Here is a 17,693-nt window from a genome sequence, read left to right on the forward strand (position 1 = left end):
TGTGTCCAGAGCAGGGCCAGGAGGATGCTGAGAGGGCTGCAGCAGCTCTGCTGTGAGCACAGACTGAAAGAGTTGGGGCTGTGCAGGCTACAGAAGAGGAGGCTCCCAGGTGACCTTCTCATGGCCTTCCAGGTTCTGAAGGGATCCTTCAAAAAAGCTGGGGAGGGACATTTTAGTGCCAGAACTGGGGAGAATGGAGCAAAGCTGGAGGTGGGGAGAGTCAGGCTGGAGGTGAGGAGGAAGTTGTTGAGCAAGAGAGTGGTGAGAGGCTGGAATGGGTTGCCCAGGGAGATGGTTGAGGCCCCATGGCTGGAGATGTTTTAAGGGCAGGCTGGCTGAGGCTGTGGGCAGCCTGATCTAGGGTAGGGTGTCCCTGGGCATGGCAGGGGGGTTGGAGCTGGTTGATCCTTGTGGTCCCTCCCAACCCTGACTGACTCTCTGATTCTATGGTAACCTGTTACTGCTCTTCTTTTTAGAAATGCAGTGTTGGGGCTCAGAGGTTACTAAACAAAATCCCAGTGTTTTTTGAGATGCTTAAACAGAGAGAACTCAAGTTCTCTGAGTGCAGAGAACTACAAAGCAGACAAAGCATGACCACCGTAACTTTACATGCAGCAAGGACTCAGCACATCTCTAAGTCTGGTGTCACTCTCCAGACAATGAGGAATTGAAGTTACAGGCAACTCTGCCACGTTAGGTTGGAAAAAGCTTCATTAATATAATGTCAGACTGCATCACTGCCCAGAATAGAGCCCAGCTCTCCAGAGCAGCATTCTTCTGCCTCCACTGCTTGCTACTTTCACTTTCTGCAACTTTCACTTGGTAGCTTGACATCTGCTAACCTCTGAAACATGCAAAGCAAGTGTTCTGCAGACAGCTCTCCATCACAGAAAACGAGCCTGGTGTATCCTCAAGTCATATAGTGACTCTAACATACTGAATGAGACAGGAGTCCTCTGGTCATGCAATTAAAATCCATCTTGTAGTGCACTGCTTCAAGAAGACTGAATAAAAAGCAAATAAGCAGCATTATCTCTAGTTTATCCTAACTTTTGGGCTCTCCCATAAAATAATAACACTCCTTTAGTGTATCTTGTGCACAACAAATTGCCAATGGAAGGGGAAGAAATTCCATCACCTGTACCGTCACTAAGGTGACAACCTTCAGGCTCTCTTCACAGGTCCAGCTGCTCCCAGCAAGAGAACAGCTGATCTTGGAAGCCCTCCACAAAGGCTCAGGAGAGATGGGTGTGTGGGGCTATGCTAGCAGGGTGCAGGAGTATGGAATGCTCTGTAGAGCACATTGGTGCATTGTGGTTGTCAATCTAGATAAAAAGCTTGTTAATCTTCTTCCACCCACTGAATGTTCTTCTTCAGCATATAAATGACCAGTGATGTCAAAATGCCAAGGGCCAAACCTCAGGATAGGAACCACACAGTGTTTTGGTGGTGTGATCTTAAACATCCCACTCAACTCAACCAGACTGAGTGTGATGCTCAGCAGGAACATGCTTCCCACATTGCGGTCACCCCCAAAGTGAGTGGCAATTACCAGAGGTCCCAGAGGAGGTGAAAACAATTTAAAAATGCCTGTATCTCTGGTTTTGAACAAACAGCTCAGAATTAGCATTTAAAATACCTTTAGATTTTGTCACTAATGCTGTCATTATGTATCTGTCAAGGGTTATTGCTGGGCTGTACACTAAAGGAGTGACAGGCACTCTTTATTATCCCCTCTCCCTTCCTCATGGGGAGGAGAAAGGCAATAAGGAAGACAGACTGATGGGTTGAAAAGAAAACCAAAACAGCTTTGGTGAAAATGATACACAAGGTGGAACAGATGCAAGGTACACAATGTGGAACAGATGCAAGATACACAATATGGAACAGATGCAAGGTACACAGGGTGGAATACATGCAAGGTATACAAGGTGGAACAGATGCAAGGTACACAATATGGAACAGATGCAAGGTACACAAGGTGGAATACATGCAAGGTATACAAGGTGGAACAGATGCAAGGTACACAAGGTGGAACAGATGCAAGGTACACAGGGTGGAATACATGCAAGGTACACAAGGTGGAATAGATGCAAGGTACACAGGGTGGAATAGATGCAAGGTACACAAGGTGGAATAGATGCAAAGGTATACAAGATGGAATAGAGGCAAGGTACACAAGGTGGAACAGATGCAAGGTACACAAGGTGGAATAGATGCAAGATACACAATATGGAACAGATGCAAGGTACACAGGGTGGAATAGATGCAAGGTACACAAGGTGGAATAGATGCAAGGTATACAAGGTGGAACAGATGCAAGGTACACAAGGTGGAATAGATGCAAGGTACACAAGGTGGAATACATGCAAGGTATACAAGGTGGAACAGATGCAAGGTACACAAGGTGGAATAGATGCAAGGTACACAGGGTGGAATAGACGCAAGGTACACAAGGTGGAACAGATGCATGGTATACAAGGTGGAATAGATGCAAGGTACACAGGAATAGATGCAAGGTACACAAGCCCAGCACCCATAACGACAATTATGTCACCAACACCACTGGTGCTGTGAGCAGGCACTGGGGAAGTCTCAGGCTCAGTGACAGATGGAAAACAGATTCTGGAGCTGGGTTCTGGCACTGGATGCAGAAACTCATGGGTAAGGATTGGAAACTGAATGGACAGAGTCCTTGGTCGTCGGTGATTGAAGAACCCTGACCATTGTCATGCCTCATCTTTCTACTGTATATGACATATATGGAACGGAATACCTTGCTGGTCAGTTTAGGGTCACCCTTCCTGTCTGCTCCTCCTACAACGTGGTACACAAGATTTAGCAGTGACCTTGGTCTGCACGGAGGCAAGTGCAAACAAGAGCCTTTATGGCCATACCGATCCTGCAATGCAAGTGTAAGCACTGAACGCTATCACTTGCAGACGCAGACGCTGTCTGCGAAGACATGCCGTTGACTTCCTAAGGTGCCGTCGCTTAAGAGAGACTGCGCCGAAAGTAAAATCGCTGAGCAGAATCGGTTCTGTTCTAACTGAAACCGCAGGTGTGAAGCCGCTCACTGCGGCAGCGGAGGGAGCACCACCCGGGACAGCGCAGCGCTGCGCTCCGCACCGGCGCTGCCCTCGGCCGCACCTGGGCGCCGAGACGACTCCTCCAGCCCCGCCCCGTTGCGTTCCGTGCGGCTCTGCTGGCCCCGCCCCTCCGCCTTTGGCCCCGCCCCTCCACTTTGGCCCCGCCCCGCTTCCGCTCCTCGGCGCCGCTCCCTGCCGTGCCGGGCGGCGGCGGAAGTGCGCGGAGCGGCCATGGCGGCGGTGGATATCCGAGGTAGGGCCGAGGCGCCCCTGGCTCCTTTCGCTAGCGAGCCTGCCCAGCGGGGAGCGGTCTCCGCGGCTGCAGGCCCCGGGGGGGGGCTGCCTCCGCGTCCAGCCGTGAGTCCTGCCTGCTGCCCTGGGCTGCGCTCGGGGCGCCCCGGGAGCCGCGAAGGGATGAGCTCCCGCCGCGGGGCAGGGCGCGGCGCCTGGCTGCCCCTGGGCTGTCGAGGCTGAAAGAAGAGAGTTGTGTAGTGGTCACCTGCCTGGGTGGCTGCAGGTTGCGGTGCTGGTGTTCGCTCCAAGTTAGTGGGCCAAAGGTGCGGGACTGGCAGAGCTGCGTCCTTTGGTAGTGCCTCGGAATGCACTTTAATGCTGCATTTGTGATGCGAATTGCACCAAAACTGCCGGGTTTGAACGAAACGGGGAAGCAGGAGCACCGTCCTCTCTTCGTCATACCTCAAATAACAGAAGGATCTGCTCTAGGGTAGGGTGTCCCTGCCCATGGCAGGGGGGTTGGAACCGGATGATCCTTGTGCTCCCTTCCAACGCTGCCTGACTCTGTGGTTGTGAATCCAGCTAACTTACCGAGAGCCAGCTTTCCAAAGGAGCCAGGCTTTGGGTTATTTGTATACCGAGCTGGAGCTGTGGCCCATAAAGCATGCTCTGTGTCAGATTGATGGGTTGATGCAGTGCGGTAACCTTACACAGCATCTCCAAGCCAGCTACCTCCCACCAGCACAGCTCCCACGTGTGCACACAGAGCCTGCGTCCATTCTTGAGGCATAGAGGTACACCAGCAGGTAGTGGTCAGGGCAAAAAACAGTGCACTAAAAACCTGCTTGTATTGTGTATCTCCAGCAGAAGTGCAACAGGTTCAAGGACAGCAGTTGCTGCTAGAAGTGTATGAAACATTTTCACTTAGAACTGGGCTGTGATGCTCTGTTCCACCACCTTCTGCAGCTACAGTCATCAACCACTGGCGATTTGGAGTTACTTGTAGTGCTTCTGCCTCGTTTGGTAGTCAGTGATTATTTCTCTTCCCAGATAATCTCTTGGGAATTTCCTGGGTGGACAGCTCCTTGGTTCCAGTACTGAACAATGGGAACGTGTTGGACTATTTCTCAGAGCGAAGTAACCCATTCTATGACCGAACATGTAACAACGAAGTGGTCAAAATGCAGCGGATGACCTTGGACCATTTGAAGTAAGTTCTAATTTGGAGCTGCTTCCATACGTTGTCCTTTGTCTCTCCATCAGGAGGCTCTGATGATTGAATAGAAGCATGCTCAACCCTGGTCAGGCCACGCCTTGAGTGTTGCATCCAGTTCTGGGCTCCTCCCCTGCAGAGGGACCAGGCCAGGCTGGATGGGTGGGCAGAGGCCAATGGGATGAGATTGAACAAGGCCAAGTGCAGGGTTCTGCACTTTGGCCACGACAACCCCAGGCAGTACTACAGGCTGGGGACAGAGTGGCTGAGAGCAGCCAGGAAAAAAGGGACCTGGGGGTGCTGGGAGAGAGGAGCCGAAGAGGAGGCAGCAGTGCCCAGGTGGGCAGCAGAGCCAATGGCATCCTGGGCTGGCTCAGGAGCAGTGTGGGCAGCCGGACAAGGGAGGTTCTTCTGCCCCTGTGCTCAGCGCTGCTCAGGCCACACCTTGAGTGCTGTGTCCAGTTCCGGGCTCCTCAATTCAAGAGAGAAGCTGAAATACTGGAACATGTCCAGAGAAAGGCAACAAAGCTGGTGAGGGACCTGGAGCACAGCCCTGTGAGGAGAGGCTGAGGGAGCTGGGGGTGTGCAGCCTGCAGAAGAGGAGGCTCAGGGCAGACCTCATTGCTGTCTACAACTCCCTGAAGGGAGGCTGTAGCCAGGTGGGGTTGGGCTCTGCTGCCAGGCAAGCAGCAACAGAACAAGGGGACAGAGTCTCAGGCTGTGCCAGGGGAGGTCTAGGCTGGATGTTAGGAGGAAGTTGTTGTCAGAGAGAGTGATTGGCATTGGAATGGGCTGCCCAGGGAGGTGGTGGAGTTGCTGTGCCTGGAGGTGTTGAAGCCAAGCCTGGCTGGGGCACTTATTGCCATGGCCTGGTTGACTGGATAGGGCTGGGTGCTAGGTTGGACTGGATGAGCTTGGAGTTCTCTTCCAACCTGGTTGATTCTATGATTCTGTGCAGGAAACATCCTGTTCTGTGCTTTTTGCTCCTACCACTTGCCAAGGAATCCAGGGTTGGTTTTTTTGTGTGTTTGAAGGTCTTCTGCTTCCTCCTGTGTTAGGCATGAAGAATGAATGAAGCATGTTCTGAGATTCCCCTAACTTACATTTAGATAGTTCTGTAAGTGAGGAAATCTGTCTTCTCCCAGCCTTCCAGCTCAAGAGAACCCAAGGAACACTTAACGTAGTTCAGTGTTTTTCTGTGATGAGTAGGATTTATGTTGGGGGGTACTTCATAAATAGTTTGTGTTTCTGCTTCCCCCTGGCTATCTGCCATGATTAGTATGTAATTCCTCTGAAGAGCTGGATTTTTAGTATGGATAATAAAAGCAGTGAGTGCCATAAATAATCTGATCACAGATGGTTGTGTAATGAGATTGCAGCGTGTGTGAGTTAACTTTCTTTGCAGTTCCCCATCTGCTACAGTGAGCACAAGTGGGATGCTTGAGAGCTATTTAAAGGCTCCACAAGGGAGAGTGCAAGCTGAGCGAGGAGTTCGTTGGCAAAGGCACTTGTGCTCAGATGTAATTGCAGAGGGGCTTTCACATCAGACACACAGGTGGTGACATCATAGAATCACAGAATCAGTCAGGGTTAGAAGGGAGCACAAGGATCATTCAGTTCCAACCCCTCTGCCATGGGCAGGGACACCCTACCCTAGATCAGGCTGGCCAGAGCCCCATTCAGTCTGGCCTTAAACACCCCCAGGGATGGGGCCTCAACCCCTCATACAGTGACACTTTGTTTCTATGTTTAAATGACGTCTCTGTGAGGATAGATGGTTAGCTTGCTGTGTGTTTGTTTGATCATGTGCTACTTAGACACTGGGTCAGGCTGCTATAACTCTCTTCATACATGCAACTGTGTTTTGACAGCTGGCTCAGGAAACCATATCCCTTTGTTTACTGCACATTATATTGAAAAGCTTCCAAAGCATCTGAGCTTCATCACTTTACTGCCAAGCCCTTTGGTAGCTCTTCTCATCCTACAGAGTTTACTTTGAGGAAGAGAGTTATTGTAGTTGCTTCTTTTTCAGCCAGATGGTTGGAGTGGAGTATATCCTCCTTCACACTCAAGAGCCCATTCTCTTCATTATCCGAAAACAGCAAAGGCAGTCTCCAACACAAGGTACAGTCACTGCTGAGAAGGCAAGTCAGCTAGTTGCTTTTTTCTGTTCACAGTTTGTGTTTAAGCACTTCTGGTTCCCCTTTTCTACCTTTATCTTAAGTCTAAATAAAAGGCTATGAAACAAAGACATGCGAAATGACACGTGGTAGCAAATGAGTTGTATCAAGTTGGGGTTCTTCATGGCAGCGCTGGAGTGTGCCAGAGTCTTCCCCGAAGTGTCTGCTGCCAAATCCATGAACCCATGGGCTTTTGTGGTATATAAACATACAGATTCACTCTGATATGGGTCCAGAACTGGCTGAAGGGCTGAGCCCAGACAGTGGTGGTGAATGGTGCCGAATCCAGCTGGCAGCAGGCACCAGTGGTGTTCCCCGAGGACCAGCAACGGGCCCAGTCCTGTTCAATATCTTTAGTGATGATCTGGACCAGGGGATTGAGTCCAGCATCAGTAAGTTTGCAGATGACACCAAGCTAGGAGCAGCTGTGGAGCTGTTGGAGGGTAGCCCTGCAGAGGGACCTGGCCAGGCTGGATGGGTGGGCAGAGGCCAATGGGATGAGACTGAACAAGGCCAAGTGCAGGGTTCTGTACTTTGGCCCCAACAACCCCAAGCAGCACTACAGGCTGGGGACAGAGTGGCTGAGAGCAGCCAGGAAAAAAGGGACCTGGGGGTGCTGGTAGACAGTAGGCTGAAGATGAGGCAGCAGTGTGCCCAGGTGAGCAGCAGAGCCAATGGCATCCTGGGCTGGCTCAGGAGCAGTGTGGCCAGCCGGACAAGGGAGGTTCTTCTGCCCCTGTGCTCAGCACTGCTCAGGTCACCCCTTGAGTGCTGTGTCCAGTTCTGGGATCCTCCATTCCAGAGAGATGTTGAGGTGCTGTAACATGTCCAGAGATGGGCAACGAAGCTGGTGAGGAGACTGGAGCAGAGCCCTGTGAGGAGAGGCTGAGGGAGCTGGGGGTGTGCAGCCTGCAGAAGAGGAGGCTCAGGGCAGACCTCATTGCTGTCTGCAGCTCCCTGAAGGGAGGCTGTAGCCAGGTGGGGTTGGGCTCTTCTGCCAGGCAAGCAGCAACACAGCAAGGGGTCAGAGTCTCAAGCTGTGCCAGGGGAGGTTTAGGGTGAATGTTAGGAGGAAGTTGTTGTCAGAGAGAGTGATTGGCACTGGAATGGGCTGACCAGGGAGGTGGTGGAGTCACCGTGCCTGGAGGTGTTGAAGCCAAGCCTGGCTGAGGCACTTAGTGCCATGGTCTGGTTGATTGGCTAGGGCTGGTGCCAGGTTGGGCTGGCTGAGCTTGGAGGTCTCTTCCAACGTATTTGATTGTGTGATTCTATATGCACCAGTTTGGCCAGAAATCATTGTCCTTTCCCCACCTTGTACATTGTTCGTAGCTATTGTGACTTCTCAGTCGCTTGGCACTTACCTGTCACCCCCGGTGTTCTAACAGCTCCTAATGGCAGGCGATTATATCCTCTCCTGTGACTGAATCTTCTCAGACACTGTCCTTTGGGTGTATGCTCCTATGTCTTATCAGGTCTGTCTCTTGGCTCCTGTTAAGTCCCTAGCCAAGCTATCACCTGGTGACGAGCTACACAAGTTCCTCCCGTTGTCTTCCCCAATCCCTTTGGAAGCACACCGTTACAGAATTCAACAGCTTCCTACAAAATACCAACGCCTTTGAAAGTGTCCCTGGTTCAGCTCCGAGGCTTCGTGGTGAGGTGAAGGTGGTTTTGGCTGACCTCTCCTGGGCTGACAGCAGGGGCTGCCATCTGGTGGTGACATGAGGACAGTGCAATAAGAAGGGGTTGCCCTGCGGTACATTACACCATAGGGAACTGCTAACAGCATTCGTGCCCTTAGCCTTGGCAGTATTCTTTGTAATGATTTGTGTGTAAGACTGCCGAAATCCTTAGTTAGCGACATGAGATGCAATGGCTGGTGTATGACTGATGTGTTTTGGAGAGCCATGAGGAGAGGGGTCCTTCAGGCATCTGTGTAGATTGTGTCCTTCTCTTATTCTGCACTATTTTCACCTTAAGGTGTGGATTTGTTATACTGATGAGTAGGATCTTTACCAGCTCCTGGGTTGCAGCAGGAGAAGTGTGGCCAGCAGGGCCAGGGAGCTGATTCTCCCCCTCTGCTCTGCTGAGATGCCACCTGGAGTACTGCATCCAGTTCTGGAGCTCCCGTTACAAGAGGGATGTGGAGATGCTGGAGTGTGTCCAGAGCAGGGCCAGGAGGATGCTGAGAGGGCTGCAGCAGCTCTGCTGTGAGCCCAGACTGAAAGAGTTGGGGCTGTTGAGTCTGCAGAAGAGAAGGCTCCCAGGTGACCTTCTTGTGGCCTTCCAGGATCTGAAGTGGCCTCCAGAAAAGCTGGGGAGGGACTTTTTAGGCTGTCAGGGCATGAGAGGACTGGGGGGAATGGAGCAAAGCTGGAGGTGGGGAGAGTCAGGTGGGAGGTGAGGAAGAAGTTGTTGAGCATGAGAGTGGTGAGAGGCTGGACTAGGTTGCTCAGGGAGGTGGTTGAGGCCCCATGCCTGGAGATGTTTTAAGGACAGGCTGGCTGAGGCTGTGGGCAGCCTGTTCTAGGGTAGGGTGTCCCTGTCCATGGCAGGGGGATTGGTGCTGGCTGCTCCTTGTGGTCCCTTCCAACCCTGACTGATTCTCTGATTCTATGTCTTCTGTATTTACTGCATATATGCATCAAATAATACAGGTTATTTCAGAGTAAGCTTCATTGAAGAGCAGGGCAGGGTTAATGCCAGTTATTGCTGAACTGTTTTTTGGTGACTTAGGCTCTGCATGTGCATTTTATTCTTCCTCAGGACGTAGTCTTGCCTAGCAATGCTGCTTCTTTGGTTGTATCAGGTAATGACCTCTGTGCTAGTTTGAAGCAGGCTGGAATGTTTTGGTGAGAAGAACTAGATCACAGGCTGTGAGAGGAAAACAATGGTGATGTCTACTTCACTCACAGGCTTGCTGAGAAGTATAGGAACAAGAAATAAGAACATTAGCTCACACTCTTGGCATCACTCTCGCTGGGGCTGTTGGCTGAGCTGCATCTCTCTAACCTCACCCTCCATTTTGGGCTAACCCACTTTGCTTCTTAACCTCTGGCCGAACCTCCATTCTTCCTTGGGACTGGGGTAAGGTCGAGAGGGGCAGGGGGGAAGGTGTAGGGGTGGTTGGGAGCCCCTCCTGGGGACTCAGGTTTCTGGGAGGGGAGTTGTGTTTCTGTATTACCTTTTACCTTGTCTATTTCTGTCTATAACTGTATATACTGTAAATATCTGCTTGTATATTGTGCCAGCTGTAAATATAAGCTTCATTCATATTTCCAGAGCCAGCTGACTCTAGTCTGGGTGATTTCTAAAGTGTGGGGGGTGGAGAACACCCAAACCATCACAACCTCATTGTATTGCATTTTCATACTGAACAAGGACATAGATGGTTTCTCCTTTAGTAGGTTTTCCAAGTTGTTTCTTTATTAAAGATTTTGGATCTAGCTTTCAAAAGGTGAGTAAAAATGCAGCCCTGAATTTCCTGGGTTGACATTTTTTAGACCAAGAGCAGAGTTAGGGTTTCCCCAGGGTTATCCATTCTGACTTTTGCTGTAGTGCAAATGTGTTTGGTGAAACTTAACTGGGACTTGTCTGGTAGCATTTTTCTCCTTGTGACTGTACAGTTCATGCTGGCAGCCTTGATTCCCTAGCTCATATGTTACCCATGGCTTTCATGTTATCATAGCACATATAGTAGTGTATTTGCAATGAGAGGATGGGGATGGCAGATTAGAATGGAACGAGATGCTGAGATACTGGAACGTGTCCAAAGGTCAAGAGAGGTTATTCTGTCCCTGTACTCAGCACTGCTCAGGCCACACCTTGAGTTCTGTGTCCAGTTCTGGGCTCCTCAATTCAAGAGAGGTGTTGAGGTGCTGGAACGTGACCAGAGAAGGACAGTGAAGCTGGGGAGGGGCCTGGAGCACAGTCCTGTGAGGAGAGGCTGAGGGAGCTGGGAGTGTGCAGCTTGCAGAAGAGGAGGCTCAGGGCAGACCTCATTGCTGACTGCAGCTACCTGAAGGGAGGCTGTAGCCAGGTGGGGTTGGGCTCTGCTGCCAGGCACCAGCAACAGAAGAAGGTGACAGAGTCTCAAGCTGTGCCAGGGGAGGTCTAGGTTGGGTGTTAGGAGGAAGTTGTTGTCAGAGAGAGTGATTGGCATTGGAATAGGCTGCCCAGGGAGGTGGTGGAGTCGTCATCCCTGGAGGTGTTGAAGCCAAGCCTGGCTGGGGCACTTAGTGCCATGGTCTGGTTGACTGGATAGGGCTGGGTGCTCGGTTGGCCTGGATGATGGTGGTGGTCTCTTCCAAGGTGGTTGATTCTATGGTTCTGTGAGTTCACTGCTAGTGCTGAGTACTTGGAACTGGTGCAGGTCTGTCTTATGAGTTCTGTGGGGTTTATTTTTTTAAGTGTGTATGTATTTTATGCCAAGTGATTATGGAGAAATGTTTACGTTGCTGCTTAGAGAGAATTACCCATCCAGGAAAGTGAGTTGCTCTGCTACACAGCTATAAGACACTCAGGCTGCTGTCCTGTGTCTTGTACCACTTGTAAAGAGACACTGAGAACCTCTTGCTTTTGAGAAGTGGGCACTGGCTGTACCACTCCCAGGAGTGCCCATCTGTCTTTATTTAGGCAGGTGTCTAAGGTTCTTATGTGAAAGTAGTGGATGAATTCTGCCTTGTCAGTAAACACATCCTCCAGATAGAGGACCTGGAACAAACATTTGTGCAGGTAAGATCCATAGGAATGTCAAGCCGAAAGCATTGCTGTAGTTTCTTGATTGAGGAATGGTTGGCAGGAGTATTATGTAGGCAGTTATGATGCCCCTCTACACTACAGAAGTTTTGGTTGGTCAGTAGATATTCCAAATGTGATTTAGCAAGTGCCTTCAGAAGGTAGTTGAGAGGGTTTTTTGGCAGAGTGTTATTCATTCAGAACAGTGTGTTCTGTGCCTGCTTAGCTACCGCTGGCTCTGTGAGACCAAGTTAGTGAAAGCTGAGGCCAGAAGAATGAAATCTTACATTGTTGTGGGTTTCTACCAGTAGTAAAGGCAAATGGAATGACTTTTGCTGCAGATCACTTAATTCCTCTTGTGTAGCTCTCAAAATCCCAGCTCTTGAAAGGTCAGTTGTTTGTTTGCAGTAGGACAGGACTTTAGAGCTGATGCTTTCCTATTGGTAAACAGACCTTGTTCCCTTCATCAGTCTGGCTAAGGTGCAAGTATGCAAGTAAAGCACCTTGAAGGAAAAGGTTTAGAAGAGAAACTTGGAGAAGAATATTGCAATGTCTGCTGTAACTAGTGAAATTCAGCAGCAGCACACAGTCTTCAGCAAGAGCTTTAAACTGATCCTGTCTTTTTTTTCTTCACACAGTTATTCCATTGGCTGACTACTATATTATTGCTGGAGTGATATATCAGGCACCCGACTTAGGCTCTGTCATTAACTCCAGAGTTGTAAGTGTTCTGTGACTTTCATACATGCTGCTTTCTATCTGCTTTTACTTTTGGCTGTCCCCCAGGCTGTTTGAATCCCTCCCTTACTGCTTGAGGAAAGATCCTGTGTAATACAAAGTGGTTAATACCATGTACATCCCACACTGAAATGAAAGCCCCAGGGAGAGCGCAGCATGGACCAAAAAGCAAGATACATTGTTGAGCAACATGGTATTTAATATCAGCAGTTCCAACTCAACCTGTGACAGTTTAAGGATCAGAATAACTGCAGCTTCACAACTGGTGGAACAGTATGAAGTTTGAATAGTCAAAAGAAAAATGACATGACAAATATATTGGAGGGTAGGAGAGCCCTGCAGAGGGACCTGGCCAGGCTGGATGGGTGGGCAGAGGCCAATGGGATGAGATTGAACAAGGCCAAGTGCAGGGTTCTGCACTTTGGCCACAACAACCCCAAGCAGCACTACAGGCTGGGGACAGAGTGGCTGAGAGCAGCCAGGAAAAAAGGGACCTGGGGGTGCTGGTAGAGAAGAGCTGAAGAGGAGGCAGCAGTGTACCCAGGTGGGCAGCAGAGCCAATGGCATCTTGGGCTGGCTCAGGAGCAGTGTGGGCAGCAGGACAAGGGAGGTTCTTCTGCCCCTGTGCTCAGCACTGCTCAAGCCACCCCTTGAGTGCTGTGTCCAGTTCTGGGCTCCTCCATTCCAGAGGGATGTTGAGGTGCTGTAACATGTCCAGAGATGGGCAACGAAGCTGGGGAGGGGCCTGGAACACAAACCCTGTGAGGAGAGGCTGAGGGAGCTGGGGGTGTGCAGCCTGCAGAAGAGGAGGCTCAGGGCAGAGCTCATTGCTGTCTGCAGCTACCTGAAGGGAGGCTGTAGCCAGGTGGGGTTGGTCTCTTCTGCCAGGCAAGCAGCAACACAACAAGGGGACACAGTCTCAAGCTGTGTCAGGGGAGGTCTAGGCTGGATGTTAGGAGGAAGCTGTTGTCAGAGAGAGTGATTGGCATTGAAATGGATCATCTTGGAGGTCTTTTCCAACCTGTTTGCTTCTATGATTCTGTGAAATAACAAGTGAACACATACTCGGCAATGCCTGAGCAATGCTGAAGTAGTGCAGTATTTCTCTTTAAATGAGGCTTACAGTTTTAAGCTGAGGTGGTATTTATTTTTAAATGAGATACTTTGGTTTGTTTTGATTTGTTCTAGTAAACTGCTGCTTTTGCAAGTTTTACTCTCTCAGTTTGGAAAGGTCTTTCAAGTCCTTTTAGATCTTAGAAAGGTCATCAGGAAAGGTCTTGTAAGAGCTTGTTAAAAAGATCACATTCTTGGTTCAGAACTAAGTGTCCCAAGTTTCCCTCCCAGAACAAAAACGAATATAGAATACCAATTCTAGAATTCCTGCTTTCAAAACCATGTTGTTTGTTGTTTTTTCTCCTTAAATTCTGAGTGCTGCCTTATATTCTTGTTATGAAAGCTCACTGCAGTGCATGGAATTCAGTCTGCTTTTGAAGAAGCTATGTCCTACTGTCGCTATCACCCATCCAAAGGCTACTGGTGGCATTTCAAAGATCAAGAGGAACGAGGTATGATTCCTGGCTGATCCTGCATACTCTGGGAGAGGGGAGGTAAGGCAAAGGAAAGCTTGAGGCAGTACACAGTGATGACGTAGAGATGAGGTAAGCATTTGTCTACCTGAAGTGTAAGCCAGTGCTCCCTATTAGGTGAGGTGAATCTTGGTCTTCTGTGTTGCTGGTGGGGGTGAATATTGAGGCATGAGTGAGAGATAAAAATGAGTCTGTGAAGTGGGCAACTCTTTAACCCACTGGAGACCAAAGCACATTTTCAGAAGCCAAACCAGTTTGTTCAGGAGGTAAGAATTGTGTTTAATCGATCTCCCACACCACCTGCCCCCTGCCAAAGGGAAGTGTAGGTGAAGTTCAGAGATGAGACAATTGCCAACTTGTCATACAACAAATGGCCGCTGAAAGAACAGAACCTTTACTACAGCTTCCTCTGGTGTTTGTATGACTTGCAGAGAAAGCTAAACCAAAAGCCAAGAAGAAAGAAGAACCAAGTTCTATTTTCCAAAGGCAACGAGTAGATGCTTTGCTCCTAGACCTGAGGCAGAAGTTTCCTCCCAGATTTGTTCAGGTATGACACCTACCAGCCAGAGTATTGCTGAAAGTTGCTTAGAACATAAAGCAGCTGAAGTGGAATGGGAATTCTGTGGGCTTTCTGCAGCGATAACAGACTAAACTGGACTCTAGATGCAGACAAGCTAATGCATTTGAAATCGAAGGCTCTGATTGCAGTTCAGGATTCCCCTTTGTAATTGCAGAAGCTTTTAAGACCTTGGCAAAAGCAAAGGTGTATCTTGTTACACAGGTTCGTTATCTAATCACAGAGGATCTGCCCTTGTCAGCTGTCAGATTCTGGTGCTGCTTCCAGTTTTCTGCTTTGAGAGCTCAATCAATCCACCACAGCTGTTTTGTTTTAGCTGCTCCTTTGTTCTGGAGGCTTGCTAATTATCATGGAAATTCCTGGCATTCTCTGAGGTGGTTGTGATTACCTCCCATTGTCTTTAGTCCTTATTTGTTCCACCGGGACTTCTGCTGGGGAGCAAAGGAAATAGTGTTTACAGCATCACACAAAACGATTTACTTCTCAAGGTGGGAAAGACTGGCTAGTTATTTTTTTGTTTAGTGCTTTCTAGTTCTCAAAGGGAAAACTGAATGTTGTAAAACATTAACTGCATGTTGTTTAAAGTCTATTTAGCCTTTCCTTCTACGCTGACCTGTTAAGAGGATGTTGCTAGGCTTATATTCCTAAATGAATACTAGAAAGGGTTAAGAACTATGACTTTGTTTCCAATGATGTGTTCTTTTCTGTTTTTATTTCCTCCCCAACAGCAAAAGCCTGGAGAAAAGCCTGTCCCAGGTAAAACTCTAATATTCTCACCTAACTTAAGAAATAGGCTTTATACAGAGGGACCTGGCCAGGCTGGATGGGTGGGCAGAGGCCAATGGGATGAGACTGAACAAAGCCAGTTGCAGGGTTCTGCACTTTGGCCACAACAACCCCAAGCAGCATTACAGGCTAGGGCCAGAGTGGCTGAGAGCAGCCAGGAAAAAAGGGACCTGAGGGTGCTGATAGAGAGGAGCTGAAGATGAGGCAGCAGTGTGCCCAGGTGGGCAGCAGAGCCAATGGCATCCTGGGCTGGCTCAGGAGCAGTGTGGCCAGCAGGACAAGGGAGATTATTCTGCCCCTGTGCTCAGCACTGCTCAGGCCACCCCTGGAGTGCTGTGTCCAGTTCTGGGCTCCTCAATTCAGGAGAGATGTTGAGGTGCTGTAACATGTCCAGAGAAGGGCAGCAAGGCTGGGGAGGGGCCTGGTGCACAGCCCTGTGAGGAGAGGCTGAGGGAGCTGGGGGTGTGCAGCCTGCAGAAGAGGAGGCTCAAGGCAGAGCTCATTGCTGTCTGCAGCTCCCTGAAGGGAGGCTGTAGCCAGGTGGGGTTGGGCTCTGCTGCCAGGCAACCAGCAACAGAGGAAGGGGACACTGCCTCAAGTTGTGCCAGGAGAAGTACAGGCTGGATGTTAGGAGGAAGTTCTTCACAGAGTGATTGGCATTGCAATGGGCTGCCCAGGGAGGTGATGGAGTTGCCATCCCTGGAGGTGTTGAAGCAAAGCCTGGATAGGGCACTTAGTGCCATGGTCTGGTTGCTTGGATAGGGCTGGGTGCTAGGTTGGACTGGATGAGCTTGGAGGTCTCTTCCAGCCTGGGAGATTCTGTGATTCTATACAGAAGTGTCTTCCAGTTGCTGTATGACCTCCTTGCAGCTGAGGTGGTTAGGAACTGTAGCATTGCCTAATTGTGCAAAGTCCTGGGTAAGGGAAAAAAAAACAGTGCTAGATAAGAGTATTTTGTGACAGCCAGAGTGAAACTGTAAAAAATGACCCTTTCTGTCTGTAAAGCTGTATTGCCTGAAGGTCCAAATGCAAGAAGTTGTCTTTGAAAGCACGAGGAAGTTGAAAGGGTGAATGTAGGAACAGCTTAGTGCCCCAAGCTGACGAAAGCATGCCAAAGGCCTGGAGGTGATCCTAAGGAACCTCTGAGCTGGAAAAGCACAAACTGTCTCTCTTCAGTCTATTCTGCTTTTTGACCTGTACAGATACAAATGTAGTCCTGGGTTATTCTTACAGCTTTGCAATTCATTTTGCCCCTTTGACATCAGCAATATTTTCTCTGTGCTCTGAAGAGGATTAATAAATTTTGGGAATAAAAACGAGAGGTTTAACTTTTTTTTTTGTTTGTTTTGCTGTTACTTAAGTGGATCAGATCAAGAAGGAGCCAGAACCAGCCCCTGAAGCTGTCAAGCCAGAGGAAAAAGAGGCTGTTAAGAATGCTCAGCAGAGTTCTGGCACTAAAGGACCACCTGAAAAACGGATGAGACTCCAGTGAAGAGAGAAATTCTTATGCATCTGGATGAATAAGTACATCGAAAATGGGAGATTGGTGCTCCCCTTTCTTTGTATTTGATCTCTTCCACAGGCACTGAGGTCTCCCTTAAGAGCTTTTTCTGTAGCAACCTGGCAGGCAAATGGTCATGTCAGGATGTGAGCTGCCTCAGAAGTGTTTTCGTCTTATTTGGAACTGTGTCTTTAGAGAACAGTGTTCATTGGTCACATTTTGCAGCCTCCTGAAGCCTTCACAAACTCTTGCAGTCTTTGTATCTTGGTTTCCTAGGTGAAAAGAAGGACCTTCTATAAAAAAAATAAACCCCAAAGCAAACCAGTCTAAATTCTTGGAAAATAAAACTGGCTGCTAGAATGCCTTTCTTAAATGCTTCCTTTGTTAGTAGTAAGTACACCATGTGTGCTGGCAGCATTTATTGCGCTTGGATGCTCGAATATATTTTATACTGTTTTGAGGAAGGAAAGTTCAGCTAAAGTATTCAGGTTGCTCTAAATTGCCAAGCTTTTAGTATGCTTGGGACACAGAGAAAAGTTCTGGGAACTGGAGACTCGGATCCATGCAACTATAGAATCATAGAATCAGCCAGGTTGGAAGAGACCTCCGAGCTCATCCAGTCCAATCTATCACACAGCCCTATCCAGTCAACCAGGCCTTGGCACTAAATGCCCTAGCCAGGCTTGGCTTCAACACCTCCAGGCACAGCAACTCCACCACCTCCCTGGGCAGCCCATTCCAATGCCAATCACTCTCTCTGCCAACAACTTCCTAACAACATCCAGCCTAGACCTCCCCTGGCACAACTTGAGACTCTGACCCCTTGCTGTGTTGCTGCTTGCCTGGCAGCAGAGCCCAACCCCACCTGGCTACAGCCTCCCTTTAGGTAGCTGCAGACAGCAATGAGGTCTGCCCTGAGCCTCCTCTTCTGCAGGCTCCACACCCCCAGCTCCTTTAGCCTCTCCTCACAGGGCTGTGCTCCAGGCCCCTTCCCCAGCCTTGCTGCCCTTCTCTGGACATGTTCCAGTATTTCAACATCTCTCTTGAACTGAGGA

General features: G+C 49.4%; 1 protein-coding gene across 2 annotated transcripts; it reads left to right on the forward strand.

Annotated features, from left to right (window-relative positions):
• Positions 1-3,267: 3,267 nt before the first annotated feature.
• MED6 (mediator complex subunit 6) lies at positions 3,268-16,998 on the forward strand. 2 transcript variants are annotated; one of them, XM_064144033.1, is made up of 8 exons: positions 3,268-3,342; positions 4,374-4,533; positions 6,569-6,660; positions 12,089-12,171; positions 13,645-13,753; positions 14,206-14,321; positions 15,080-15,107; positions 16,499-16,998. In XM_064144033.1, exons 1-8 carry the CDS (start codon positions 3,321-3,323, stop codon positions 16,627-16,629), a joined length of 741 nt encoding a protein of 246 aa, XP_064000103.1. In that variant the 5' UTR covers positions 3,268-3,320; the 3' UTR covers positions 16,630-16,998. The 2 variants fall into 2 exon arrangements, with proteins under 2 accessions (XP_064000103.1, XP_064000107.1); XM_064144037.1 differs by lacking the exon at positions 16,499-16,998 and adding an exon at positions 16,143-16,421.
• The last annotated feature ends 695 nt before the right edge of the window (positions 16,999-17,693 follow it).

Source organism: Pogoniulus pusillus, chromosome 1, assembly GCF_015220805.1.
Source record: "Pogoniulus pusillus isolate bPogPus1 chromosome 1, bPogPus1.pri, whole genome shotgun sequence".
Lineage (NCBI taxonomy): Eukaryota > Metazoa > Chordata > Aves > Piciformes > Lybiidae > Pogoniulus > Pogoniulus pusillus.

What these genes read in the sequence shown, in the direction of transcription:
- MED6 (XM_064144033.1), top strand. Translation starts at nt 3,321, where the DNA reads ATGGCGGCGGTGGATATCCGAG. An exon ending in GGCGGCGGTGGATATCCGAG is followed by an intron (nt 3,343 to 4,373) that starts GTAGGGCCGAGG and finishes TTCTCTTCCCAG; the next exon opens with ATAATCTCTTGGGAATTTCC. An exon ending in TGGAGAAAAGCCTGTCCCAG is followed by an intron (nt 15,108 to 16,498) that starts GTAAAACTCTAA and finishes CTGTTACTTAAG; the next exon opens with TGGATCAGATCAAGAAGGAG.